Here is a 14081-nt window from a genome sequence, read left to right as displayed (position 1 = left end):
GCTGGATTGGACTGGAACGCCTGCTCTTGTATTAGGAAGGCTAGCTCTGTTTCCGGCCGCCCTCGCAACGTGCAGGTGTGCAATGGGCGATGGGCTCAGACCCCTGCGCCATAGGATTTAGACTGGCGTGCTGACCTCTCTGTTGTGCATAGGTGGGGCTGTGACCTGCTGATCTTTCGAGGCCGAGCATGACCCAGGAAAGTGTGTTCGGTCCAAGGGGATCGAGCGTGTTGGAAAATGTGGTGCACCCCTACAGGGAAGTTTATCTATTCGAATAGTCGTGTCCTTCGGTAAAAGGACGACCCGGAATTGTACCTTGACCTTATGACAATTAGAACCGGATACTTAATAAAACACACCTTTTCAAGTGCCAGATACAAATCCGGTGATCGCTCTCTCACAGGGCGACGAGGAGAGGATCATCGGGTAGGATTATGCTATGCGACGATACTTGGTTAAACTTACCATCTACTCTCTTCTACTGCATCAAGATGGGGACTGCCAGAAGCATAGTCTTCGATAGGACTAGCTATCCCCATCTTATTCTCGCATTCTGCTGTTCAGTCCACAGATACTACCCATTTCATTGATACCAATACATATGTAGTATAGATCCTTGCTTGCGAGTACTTTGGATGAGTACTCACGGTTGCTTTGCTACTTCTTTTTCCTCCTTTCCCGGTTATTGCAATCATATGATGGAGTCCGGAAGCCAGAGGATCCCGAGGATGATTCCACATGGAGTTCGACTTCGAGGAGTAGTTAGGAGGTCTCAGGCAGGAGGCCTTGCCTTTTCGATCATTACTACTTTTGTGCTAGCCTTCTTAAAGGCAAACTTGTTTAATTTATGTCTGTATTCAGATATTTTGCTTACGCTGACTCTTGTGTCTTCGAGCATTTGTATTCGAGCCTTCGAGGCCCCTGACTTGTAATATAAAGCTTGTACTATTTTATTTGTGTCTAGAGTTGTGTTCTGATATCTTCCCGTGAGTCTTTGATCTTGATCGTACACATTTGCGTGTATGATTAGTGTATGGTCAAATCAGGGACGTCACAAGTCGTCACACTTTATGAGTGACAACGGTGAGCCGACGAGCCTTTGGGCCAGCACGGAACCCCGACCGACGATCGTTCGTTTATCTGTCGGCTAACCGTCGACGGTGTAGATCCAAGCGGCTAGAGACGGACTCAGTACTTGCATGCAGCCTTGCCGGGGCCTTTCGGCCCGGTGCCCGGCCAATCCATGGCACGGCCTCTCGCAGCCGGGCGAGCTTAAGTCCGGCTGGCTTCACTCCGAACCCGACCGCCGCGTGCGCAAATCAGGTGACCATGGTTGGATAGCTTAGAACGTCGAGGGAACGAAGGTTGTGACAAGGGTTGGGGCAAGCGCGCGGCCGAGCTGCAGAGTGGCAATGGACACGAGTGGCGGGATGGGAGAATAGAAAAAGAGATGTCTGCATCCTCGACGGGCGGGCCAGGGAGGACATGAACAAGTACCATGTAGCGTCCGCGAACTTGGATCGGGAATGGATTGAAAGCGGATAGAAAATGGAAGCCTGCTTTGTTTGTTTACCCCAAACAAACGCAGGCGGACAAAGCCTGTTTTGTTTGTTTACCCCAAACAAACACATGCGGACATGATGAGGTGTGCATTGGAGTTAGCCTCATGTTGCATTGATTTTTTCCCTTTTCATAAAGCATTGAAAGGCAAATTGCATTATGGTGACCTTTCTTTTCATAAAGCATTGAGAGGCAAATTGCATTACAGTGATATTTTTTTCCTTTTCATAAAGGATTGATAGGCAAAGAGGTGATGCTATTGGAGTGTCTCATTTCTTTCCGACAAAGAAGGCAAAATTATGCAACACTAGGTACACGCATAGCGAGAGTTTTGACTCAAACACTTGTGTGGCGGCGCCGGCAACGCACACTTTTTTAAGGCGGCAACGCACACTTGGTGTACCGTGTACTATTGAGCCGCTTCCTCGACGTGTACAGTTGATCGCATCCATCTTTTGCAGAGATGATATTCATTTTACCAGATCGATAACGTGAAAAAAACCTCACTACATTGATCGGCCTAGATACATAGTAAGTACATGAGAAAAACGTGATGTTAGGAAGTTATAGGAGCGACGTGTCCTCTGAGGGAATGGGGCGTGTTGGTTTCAGCCATGGCGCGTTGCGGCAGCACCAGGCTTGGCACCGCCGTCCCCATCACGGCGCTCCTTGAGGACCCGGAACACCCGGGAGCTCTCCTCGAAGATGTGCGCTCGGCGGCCGTAGTCCGTGGGGCTACGGCCCTCGTCTTCCCCGGCCATGGCCTCGTCCTCCCCTCGGACTCGCTCCTGAGGCACGGGCCCGTCCTCCTTGCGCGCCTCCACCGGTTCCGCCCGGCCACCGCACTGCGCATGGAGTGCTGTGGTGGTGCATGTCGCGGCACGGCCCATCCCAAGCCTTTCCGCCGAAGCGAGCGAGCGCGGGACGGCACGCAACGATGGGCGCACAGGCACAGCCGTCGCCGTGGGGGTGGGGGAAACAGACTGCATGGTCGTGCAAAGTTGAGCCTTGCACGTTAGGTGGCTTGGCTAGCTTGGGGACCTATACACGCTCTACGTGACGGCGGTTGGATAGGATCGGTACTGGTACTAGGGCCTGTTCGGCAGCTCCCCAACTCCCAGCTTCCCTGAATCCAGGAGCGGAGCTAGCCCGAACACCCTGGCTCCACGAAGCTAGCTTCTGGGATGTGTGGCCTGGCTACGTGCAAAAACCGGGAGCTGCTCGTTTGGAGATCCCAGAAAACGCAAAAGCTGAAGTTCACTTTTATTACGAGGATGTGCCACCGCCAAGTGACATACCTGTTCGATAGATAGGCTGGAGAAGTCTCGATACATCTCGATCCCCATTCTCCTCCTGCCGTATCCCCACCGGCTAGTCCAACCCTAGCCGCCAGACATCCCGCCACCGCATCCTCACCGGTCAACTTCGTCCGGCAACCTCGACCCCACCCCAAAGAAGGTCTCGTCCTCGAGCAGCCCTTCTTCGTGACGCTCGCGACTCCTTCAAGCTCGCCCCATTCCGCCCCCACCTGACAGCAGCCGGCACCCCCGTCGTCCGCGACGCTGCTCCTCTGCCCCGCCGTCGCCGCTCGAGAAGCTCAAGGTGAGCTCGTGCAGATGTGCAACCTCACCACTCTCCATTCAGTTTAATTTACATTGAGTTACAGGCCATTTGGTCCAGATTTTTGGATGTCCAGATGCACAATCTTTTGTAAATAAGATGAACTTTTCTGAATGTGAGCATACATATTTGTAGACGAAAGCTATCATTTGGTTCAGATTTATAGATGGGAGCTATGATTTTTAGATTTATAAGTGAAATAGTCCCTGTACAGAATTATAGATGTAATAGACTCTGTATATGTTTATAAATGAGATATTCCATATACATACGTACAGATTTATAGATGAAATAGTCTCTGAATATGTTTATAAATGAGAGCATACAGTTGTTTTTATGACATGAATCTTTATATATATGAGAGCATACAATTTTATTAGCACACACAAAGTGACATGGACTTTTATATAGAGTTGTTGAAAATGGTTGCCGAATGGACTATTGAGAACACTCGGATTATCACCGAGTTGTTTGTCCAGCAAGTGAGAGCTGGAAATAGGCCAAATACTCACTTGACCTCCAATGCATATGATGAGGTGGTGAGGCAATTCAAAATAAGAACAGGGTTGGAGTACACAAATGATCAATTGAAGAACAAATGGGACAAACTAAGAGGTGAATATGGTGTATTCAAGAAACTTAAGTTGAAGGAGACAGGAGCGGGATGGGACACAGAGCGCAACACTGTGAAACAAGATGCTGAGTGGTGGAAGAAGGCAAAGATAGTGAGTTTTCATCCTCATGTTGTGCATATCATATCTTTCTTCATATTACTTGTTGACAAATGTTGTCTTGTTTGTATATTTACAGGACATTCCAGGTTGTTACAAGTTCAGGAAGCATGGACTTCGCAATGAAGAGAACTTGCGCATCATGTTTGAAGACATCACAAGTGACGGTTCCGATCATTGGAATCCGACTTCTGGCATCCCCCCTACTTCTACTGCACTAATATCAAGTGCCATAAATCTTGAGCAAATAGAAGATGTTGATCTGTTGGAGGATCCCGAAGAGGCACCATCTCCTATTACACCAAAGGTTAATAAGAGGCTTGGCAAGATCATTTGTGACACAAACAAGAAACCCAAGACCGCACAAGTGATGCAGGAGCAGATTACAATGATCGGGGACATTTGTAAGGAATCACATTCGTCGTTTCAGTCGTTCTTTAAGCACGATGACACCACCTCTGTTGCATCTGTTATGAAGGAAGCAATTGCTTGTGGTGCAATAGAAGGCAGCGATGAGCACTTCATTGCCTCTGAGCTTTTCATCAAGAGAGAGCAAAGGGAGATGTTTTTGAGCATGAGTGTTCACACTCGTTTGGGTTGGCTAAAGAGGAAGTTCAATGTCAAGTACGGGAACTAGTAGTTCCCAGTTTATGCCATATATGTGATGGTTGCTTATGTCCTATGCTACCGAACCATTTTATTTACTATGTCAGTGGTTGAACAATATTTTAAGTACTCACTCTTGAACAATTGTTTCCTATATGGCTTGTAATAACTGGATCGATAATATTTATGTATGGAGTGGAGTTTCATCTTCAGATTTCTTGTTCTCCATGCTAACCATTGTTTGTTAACTCATTGGCTTTCTATGTGCAGATGTCATCTGACAGTGAAAGTGACAATGAAAACTATTATGAAATGCAGAAAAGAATGATTCGTGCCCATGCACAAGAAATGAACATTATGTATCTGAGTGCATCAACCATATTTGGGAAGTATTGTGACAATTGGGTGATGAAGGCCAATCCTAGGACATCTATCTTGAGTGGATTTGGATGGTTGCAGGAGACTATCGGTACACCCGGAGAGACATTCACCATGCTGAGAATGAAGCCGACGGTATTCTTTGAACTTCATGACTTGTTGGAGGATAAGTATGGGCTCGGCCATTCCCCATTCGTTAGTAGTTATGAGTCTCTTGCTATGTTCCTATGGACCTTGGGTGGGTGTGAATCAAATAGAAGAACCCAAAACCGTTTCAAGCATTCCGCAGATACAATCCACCGCAAATTCCATGAGGTACTACTTTGTGCCGTGAAGATGTCTGCTGACTACATCAAGCCTAAGGACCCAAATTTTAGGACCATACATCCAAGGATTCTGAATGACAGGAGGGCTTATCCACACTTGAAAGACTGCATTGTTGCAATAGATGGGACTCACATTAGGGCTTCTATTCCTGAGGCCGGACAAGTGAGGTACATCGGAAGAACCGGAGCAATAACTCAGAATGTGATGGCAATATGTGACTTTGATATGCATTTCACTTATGCTTCTATTGGTCAACCTGGTTCTATGCATGACACAACTGTGCTATATACCGCAATGCATATGGACAAGGATACCTTTCCCCATCCTCCAAAAGGTGAGCTTTTTTACTTGTTGCAAGTTATGTCATATATCCAACAACTTACATTCATTACTCTGTATGTTATTTAGGCAAGTACTACCTTGTAGATGCTGGCTATCCTAATAGAATTGGATATCTTGCACCCTACAAAGGAGAAAGGTATCATGTCCCTGACTTTCAAAGAGGCGCACCACCGAATACTCCTAAGGAGAAGTTCAATAGGATCCATTCATCCAAACGCAATTGCATAGAGAGAACCTTTGGAGTTTGGAAGATGAAATGGCAAATACTTTTGAAGATGCCAAGCTACTCAACTGAAACCCAAAAGATGATAGTTGCTGCTACTATGGCATTGCACAACTATGTTCGCTTCCATGACAAATCAGATCTCCACTTTGTTCGATGTGATAGGGATCCGGATTATGTGCCAACAGGGAAATGGTGTTGACATGGATCTGTTTAGGAACCAACTTGCTACTGACATTGCTCTAGGTTGGTGAAGTACATGTTAGGAACATGTACCACTTTTGATTTGCAAACTTATGCAAATATTGTGCCCTTTGTTATATGAAATACGTGCAGACTGTCTTGGTCCTTAAGATATGTGTTGCCATATATGTATTTTCATTCAAAATACATTTCTGTTTAATAATTTATAATTTATATGCAGAAAGTATTGCAAACTACCCTTTATAGTTCTCTGTTAGTAAAAATGCACAGAAAAGAAAAGGCAACTCTTTGCCCCAGCGAATCTGGTCATCTCTGTTAGAGAAAGAAAGCAAAGAAAAAGGAGAAAAACGCTGCCTGCCAGCGAAATAGGCTGAAAAATGCGCCCCAGGCACTCCAAACCAGGCCTTTAGCCATCTTTTCAGCCCCTAGGAACAGGGCCTCACGTGGATTTCCATCCAGCCTCCATCTTGGGCTCACTTTGGCCTCTCCTCAATGTCCAATAAGGCCGAATCCCACTGAAGATGGCTGGCAGCCCATCTATGACGATCGAAACCTGGAGCTGAGACACCGAACGGATTTCTGAGCGCTAGCGCTCGCGTGGGAAGCTGGCGATCGAAAAGAGAAGCTGGATTTGAGGATTTATTGGAGTTGGGGAGCTACCGAACAGGCCCTTAATAGGGCCACAAAACAACATTTGAAGGATGTGCAGGTAAATTTGTTTTGTCTGACTATGATAACCATATGCTAGTAACCCCTGAGACTTAAAGAAGTTGAAACAACTAATTTAAGGATCAATGTACAACCAGGTGCTTACGGAGAAGAACACCCTGCTAGCTCAGGAACTAGAAAAGTGCCAGCGCCGACTGCTTGTTGCCAATGCCGAACTGGAGAAATACAAGGCATCTCCCGGTAATATTCCCCTCTATCGAGAATTCATAATGATACACTGATAGTGTGAATCTGGGTGCTTATCTTTGTGTTGGGTTGTTAGACCAATTACGAGAGCAGCTGGACGCCGCTCGAAGCGAAGAACACGGAGCCAAAAAGCTACTAGCAATGGGCGAGCGTGTATTGACAAAAGTCGTTCAAGAGAAAAAGAAACTCCAGGATTTGAACACCAAACTGGGTGAAGAACTGAAAGATGTGCGAGCTTAGCTAGCGGACTCTGTGAAGGAGAACAAGAAGCTGCGAGGCGGCATATTCAGTACATGGCCGCTTTCATCTTATAACAGTTTGGAGGTAACAGTAGCTGATATAGCTATAATTGCAGGTGTATTGAAGAACCGCCCTGAAGAGGAGGTGTCCGGATCATCAAGTGATCTTCTACAAGGGCTGTCGCAGTTCCACGAGCAAGCTCGGCAGGCGAAGCGGAGTGTAGCCCAAGTCTTATGGCCATCCGACTCCCCTCCAGGAAGTATGGAGAAGCTGGTAGAGCTGTTCAAGGGAGCGCAGCGGCGTATCCGACTGTGGAAGATATCGGCCTACCGAGAGGGTGCGCGAGAGGCCTGGGCCATGGTGAAGACGCGATATACCAAGATGGATCCTAATCACATGGCTCGTGTCGGACTGCTAGGGCCGAATGGGGAAGAAATTCCCGTTAGTTTAGTATATGACCAAGTAGAGGTGGCCGCCAAATATTCCCAACAGGATTGTAAATTAGACAGCCTTTTGGACGGTATAGAGGAGGAACTGTTTTGAGTCGTGAGTGACTATGTACTTTCCTTCTAGCTGGATAATAAAGACAATTGTCATCGCCGACCTTTTCGCTTCAACCTCTGAATCCGAAGGTGCAGAGAGTTTCTGAATACCCTAGCGGTAGAATATACGGGGGTATGCGTGGAAACCAGGCGTAGGGGTCATAATTGCTCGAACAGACAATGTGTATCCGGCTAGTTATGTTATATTACATTATGTAAGAAACATCTTCTAGAGAGAATAGTTCCGTTAAGGGTTCCTTTCCCTAGGTGCGCATGCATTTAATGTGCATGTCCGAACTGTGATTGAAAAAATCATAGAGTAAGTAACATCTGGGGTTCAAAATGGAGTGAATGCGGAAACACCTTTAATTCGCCGACCGAATATTCCCTTAAGAAACTAGCTTTTGGCTTCACCCAGTCTGAGGTACACATCCGGATGACCCGGCAGTAACAATCACAGAGGTGCTCCCTTTATGCCCTATCCGAACTAACGGCAATGTAGGGCATAAGCACAGGATCCAGGCAACCCAGCTTGGCCAAAACTTAAGTCATATCGATGCATATTATGGCGAAGAAAAGGTACATATGGAAAAAATGCATATGTGCTGAGCTTGATGCTCGAAGAATAGTCACAAGCTTCTGTACGAGAAGCCCCCAGGTATAATGAACGTACATATTTAGAGATGTACGCATCAGGTAGGGATAATCTAGCCGTACTAAAGCCATAGGGCTAAAGAGAAAACGAAAAAAGGTAAAAAAATGAAAAGAGAGGAAAAACAAATGACAGTAATAACAGGAGGGAGGAAACGAACACAGAGTTCGGCGTTAGGCATAAAATCATCGTAGTCTGGCCGCATTCCAGGGGTTCGGCTCCAGGTGATTATCTGACGCATCACGTAGGTGGTACGCTCCTCCAGTGAGAACTCCGTTAATGATGAAGGGACCCTCCCACTTGGGCTTGAGCTTGTCCTTTTTCTTCTCCGGCAAGTGTAGAACAAGTTCACCAACGTTATACGTCTTGGCCCGCACTTCTCTGCTTTGATACCTGCGAGCCTGCTGTTGATAAAATGCGGAACGGGCTTTTGCGACATCGCGCTCGTCCTCCAAGGCATCTAAGCTGTCCTGCCGATCAAGCTCGGCTTCTCTCTCTTCGTACATACGCAATCGAGGTGAATCATGAATAATATCGCAGGGTAACACTGATTCCGCACCGTACACCATGAAGAAGGGTGTATATCCGGTAGTGCAGTTGGGCGTGGTCCGCATCCCCCAGAGTACGGAGTCAAGTTCCTCCACCCAGTGCTTGCCTGATTCCTTAAAAGACCGCACTAGTCTGCGTTTGATGCCGCTCAAAATAAGACTATTAGCCCGTTCGACTTGACCGTTTGTCTGTGGGTCATAGACAGAGGCGTAATCGAGCTTAATGCCTAGATTAGCGCACCAGGTTTTCACCTCATCGGCTATAAAATTGGAGCCATTATCGGTGATTATACTGTGTGGGACGCCGTAACGGTGTACCACGCCGGACATGAAATCTATTACTGGCCCGCTTCGGCCGCTTTGACTGGTTTGGCCTCTATCCACTCAGTGAATTTATCCACCATGACCAGCAGATAGTTTCTCTTATGACTTCCTCCTTTAAGGGGTCCGACCATATCGAGCCCCCAGACCGCAAAAGGCCAAGTGATGTCGATTCTTTGTAAGGCAGTGGGCGGCATATGGCTTTGGTTGGCAAAGAGTTGGCATCCGACGCAACATTGGACAAGGTCATGTGCATCTGCTCGGGCCGTCGGCCAATAAAACCCTGTACGGAAGGCCTTGCTAACAAGGGCCCAAGCTGCGGCGTTGTGACCGCCAAGTCCGGCATGAATTTCAGCCAAGAGTTGTCGCCCCTCTTCCTCGGATATACATCGTTGAAGGACTCCGGTAGCGCTTTTCTTATAGAGCTCTCCATCACGAACCTTGTTGGCCTTTGAATGCCAAACAATGCAGCAGGCCTCATTCTGGTCCTCAGGAAGCTCCTTCCTGTTAAGGTAGGCCAGGAAGGGTTCGGTCCATGGGGCAATGACTGCCATGATGAGATGCGTCGACGGTGTTATTTCGGTGGCTGAGCCCCCGACGACGTTGGTGTTTCCGGGATCTGGGGTTATGCTTGGATCCGGACTAGTATTGTCGTTTTCCCCCTGCCACACCACAGATGCCTTTCTAGGAAGATATTAGGTGGGACGGGGTCACGTTTAGCGCCGATACGAGCAAGAACATCCGCTGCTTGATTACTTTCTCGAGCCACATGATGGAACTCGAGCCCCTCGAACCGGGCCGACATTTTATGACTGCATTACGATACGCTGCCATCTTCAGATCTTTGGCGTCAAAGTCTCCATTTATTTGAGATATTGCCAGTTTTGAGTCCCCGCGCACCTCTAGGCATTGTATGCCCATGGAGATAGCCATCCGGAGACCATGTAATAAGGCCTCATATTCGGCTGTGTTATTGGAGTCTGTGTATAGTATTTGGAGGACGTATTGATGACATCTCCAGTAGGGGACGTTAAAACGACGCTCTCTTCTAACCCTGGCAGCATTTTGGATCCGTCGAAATACATGAACCAATTGGAGTATGTGCCGTACTCTTTAGGGAGTTCGGCCTCTGTCCATTCGGCGATGAAGTCGGCCAGTACTTGGGATTTGATAGCTCGACGTGGTTTATAGAAATGTCAAATGGGAGGAGCTCAATGGCCCATTTGGCAATACGGCCTGTAGCATCGCGGTTGTTTATAATGTCATTGAGTGGTACTTCGGAGGCCACCGTGATCGAACACTCCTGAAAGTAGTGACGGAGCTTTCAGGATGCCATGAAGACCGCGTATGCTATCTTTTGATAATGATGGTACCGGGATTTGCATGGTTTAAGGACAGTAGATACGTAGTATACTGGCTTCCGAAGCGGGAATTTATGCCCGTCATGTTCTCGTTCAACGACGAGTACGGCGCTCGCCACCTGATGTGTTGCTGATATGTATAATAACGTCGGTTCGCCAGCGTTTGGTGCGGCCAGGATTGGATTGCTCGCAAGAAGGGCTTTTATTTCCTCCAGTTCGGCTGTTGCCGCGTCCGTCCACTCGAAGTGGTCGGTTCGTCGTAGAAGGCGTTGGAGTGGCAGTGCCTTTTCTCCCAATCTGGAGATAAAGCGGCTTAGAGCTGCTACACAACCCGCGAGCTTTTAAACTTGTTTAAGGTCTGTTGGCTTAGCCAATTGTGACAAAGCTCGGATTTTGGCTGGGTTTGCTTCAATTCCTCTATTGGAAACGATGAGGCCCAGCAGTTTTCCAGCGGGAACACCGAAAACGCATTTTTCCGGATTGAGCTTAACGTCATACACGCGGAGGTTGTCGAATGTAAGATGAAAATCGTCTATTAGTGTTTCGACGTGCCTAGTTTTGATGACGACGTCGTCCACATAAGCTTCTATTGTTTTCCCGATCTGCTTCTCCAGGCATGTTTGAATCATGCGTTGGTATGTGGCGCCAGCGTTCTTGAGCCTGAAGGGCATGGTGTTGAAGAAGAATGGCCCATATGGGGTGATGAATGTTGTTGCAGCTTGATCGGATTCCTTCATTTTGATTTGATGGTATCCGGAATATGCGTCAAGAAAACATAGTGAGTCGTGTCCTGCGGTGGCGTCAATGATTTGATCGATGTGGGGGAGGGAGAAGGGATCCTTGGGGCATGCCTTGTTGAGGTCTTTGAAATCGACGCACAGGCGCTAGGATTTATCCTTCTTTGGTATCATCACCAAATTTTCTAGCCAGTCTGGATGTTTTATTTCTCTAATGAATCCGGCCTCGATTAACTTGGCTAGCTCTTCCCCCATAGCTTGGCGTTTGGGTTCGAAAAAGCACCGTAGTGTTTGCTTGACCGGCTTGTGTCCCTTCAATATATTGAGGTCGTGTTCGGCCAACTCGTGTGGGATTCCTGGCATATCGGAAGGGTGCGAGGCGAATATCTCCCAATTCTCGCGCAGGAACTCTCGTAGAGCGGTGTCAACCGTCAGGTCTAGTTGTGCTCCGATGGATGCTGTCTTCTTGGGGTCCGTTGGATGGACTTGGAATTTGACTATTTCTTCTGCCGGTTTGAATGAGGTGGATTTGGGTCGTTTGTCTAGGACCACATCGTCTCTGTCCACCATGGAGCGCAGCGCGGTTAAATCTTCGGCCCCGAGGGCTTCAGATAATGCCTCAAGGGCCAGGGATGTGGTTTTATTCTCGGCGCGGAGTGCTATGTCCGGATCACTAACTAGAGTGATTATATTGTTGGGCCCGGGCATCTTAAGCTTCATGTACCCGTAATGGGGTATTGTTTGAAAGTGCGTAAATGCATCTCGCCCTAAGAGGGCGTGATATCCATTGTTGAAGGGGGCCACCTAGAAGGTTATCTCTTAGGACCGATAGTTCTCCGGCGTGCCGAATACCACGTCGAGTGTGATTTTTCCTGCACATCGTGCCTCCTGACTGAGAATGATTCCTCAGAAGGTCGTGCTGCTTTGCTCGATGCGACTCCTATCTATTTCCATTTTTCATATTATATCCTCATAGATGAGGTTCAGTCCGCTGCCGCCGTCCATGAGAACCTTGGTGAGCCGAAATCCATCCACAATTGGGCTGAGGACCAAGGCGGCTGGTGTTCGGACTGTCCTATGTTTTGGTTCGTCGCCAGCATTAAAGGTTATCGTTGTGTTGTTCCAAGGGTTTATTGTTGCGATCTGGCAGACTTCAGCGAGTTTGCGGAGTGCCCTTTTGCGCCTATTGTTTGAAGTGAATGTCTCAAAGACTGTCATGATTCTGGGTTTGTCGTCTTCCGGAGGGTGTTTCTCTGGGGTGTCTTTCGTGAGAATGTCCTCGCCGTTTTTGGCTACCTGCCGGAGTATCCAACATGCTCTAAGGCTGTGGGTTGGTATGGTGTCCGGTGTGGTGTGTATTTTGCATCGGCCATCAAGCCATCCCTCTAGAACGGTTCTGTGTCGCATAATGGGTTTGCATTTTTTGGCGCTTATGTCTGGGAGGGTGGGTGGCGTTCCATCTGAAGCCTGAACCGATCGATGATTCGGAGACTGAGGTTTTTCTGGACTGAACAGTCCAGGCTCCGGAGTATCTTCTAATTTTTGAAGCCCGCAGTCCGACTCTAAGTTCAGAGGACGAGGCGTGTCTTTCTGCCGGTATGTGTCTGGCTTCTCGAGATCGGAGATCCGGACGTAATTCGTCCTCGGTATAGAGGAAGGGTTATCTTGCTCCTCGACTACCGCTATCTGGTGGGTGATCGGTGGGGAATTAATCTCTCTCTGGTCGGGTTTAAGCCCAATCCGATCGTAGTCTGTAGCGACTCCCAAGGCGGTGATGCGGTCTAGCAGTTCATTCAAAGATGATAACTCCATTGGATCCATCCATTTGGCATATTCAGAATCAATGCAGATACATTTTTCGATGACTCGGGAGGTCATCCTCGTCGGCTCAGAGGCCGAGCGGGCGATCATGGTAAAACTGCCCAGTCGGAGGGTTTGCCCCGAGGCCAGAGCTCCTCCTGAGGTGATATTTTCCTTGACGATAAGTCGAGCCATCGACCTCTGCGACAACGGCACAGTGGAACTCTCAATGAAAGCACCAATGTCGGTGTCAAAGCCGGCGGATCTTGGGTAGGGGGTCCCAAACTGTGCGTCTAAGGTTGATGGTAACAGGAGACAGGGGACACGATGTTTACCCAGGTTCGGGCCCTCTCTAAGGAGGTAATACCCTACTTCCTGCTTGATTGATCTTGATGAATATGAGTATTACAAGAGTTGATCTACCACGAGATCGTAATGGCTAAACCCTAGAAGCCTAGCCTATATGACTACGGTATTGAGTATCTCCTATCCGGACTAAGTCCTCCGGTTTATATAGACACCGGGGGGATCTAGGGTTACACAAGGTCGGTTACAAAGAAGGGAATTTACATACTCCGTCACCAAGCTTGCCTTCCACGCCAAGGAGAGTCCCATCTGGACACGGGTGTAGTCTTTGGTCTTCGTATCTTCACAACCCATCAGTCCGGCCCATAGATAACAGGCCAGACGCCCGAGGACCCCTTAGTCCAGGACTCCCTCACTCGTCACATCTGCCGCCGCCTCGCCTGGCTCCGACGTGCATCTGAGCCGACGAGGCGTTGTAGTGCCATGTTGGCTGGCTGCTGGGCTGGCGTGATGGCGGAGCCTTCACGAAGATCTGCATACCGGGTGCTTGCTCAGTCGGTGTGGAGGCCGCACGCTGCCACGCAGACGCCTGCCCAACTGGTTGAGCTAGCAGCTGCATGGGAGCGGTGATGAAGTCTTGGCAGACGTGGGCCTGGCCGCGGCCCCGC

General features: G+C 48.4%; 1 protein-coding gene across 1 annotated transcript; it reads right to left on the bottom strand.

Annotated features, from left to right (window-relative positions):
- Positions 1-2047: 2047 nt before the first annotated feature.
- LOC119288834 lies at positions 2048-2647 on the bottom strand. The gene has a single exon (XM_037568364.1). It carries the CDS (start codon positions 2547-2549, stop codon positions 2169-2171), a length of 381 nt encoding a protein of 126 aa, XP_037424261.1. The 5' UTR covers positions 2550-2647; the 3' UTR covers positions 2048-2168.
- Between the last annotated feature and the right edge of the window lie 11434 nt (positions 2648-14081).

The sequence above is a fragment of the Triticum dicoccoides genome, chromosome 4A (genome assembly GCF_002162155.2).
Source record: "Triticum dicoccoides isolate Atlit2015 ecotype Zavitan chromosome 4A, WEW_v2.0, whole genome shotgun sequence".
NCBI classification, from domain to species: Eukaryota; Viridiplantae; Streptophyta; class Magnoliopsida; order Poales; family Poaceae; genus Triticum; species Triticum dicoccoides.
This window is presented reverse-complemented; position numbering and strand designations above follow the sequence as displayed.

What these genes read in the sequence shown, in the direction of transcription:
- LOC119288834 (XM_037568364.1), bottom strand. Translation starts at nt 2,549, where the DNA reads ATGCAGTCTGTTTCCCCCACCCCCACGGCGACGGCTGTGCCTGTGCGC.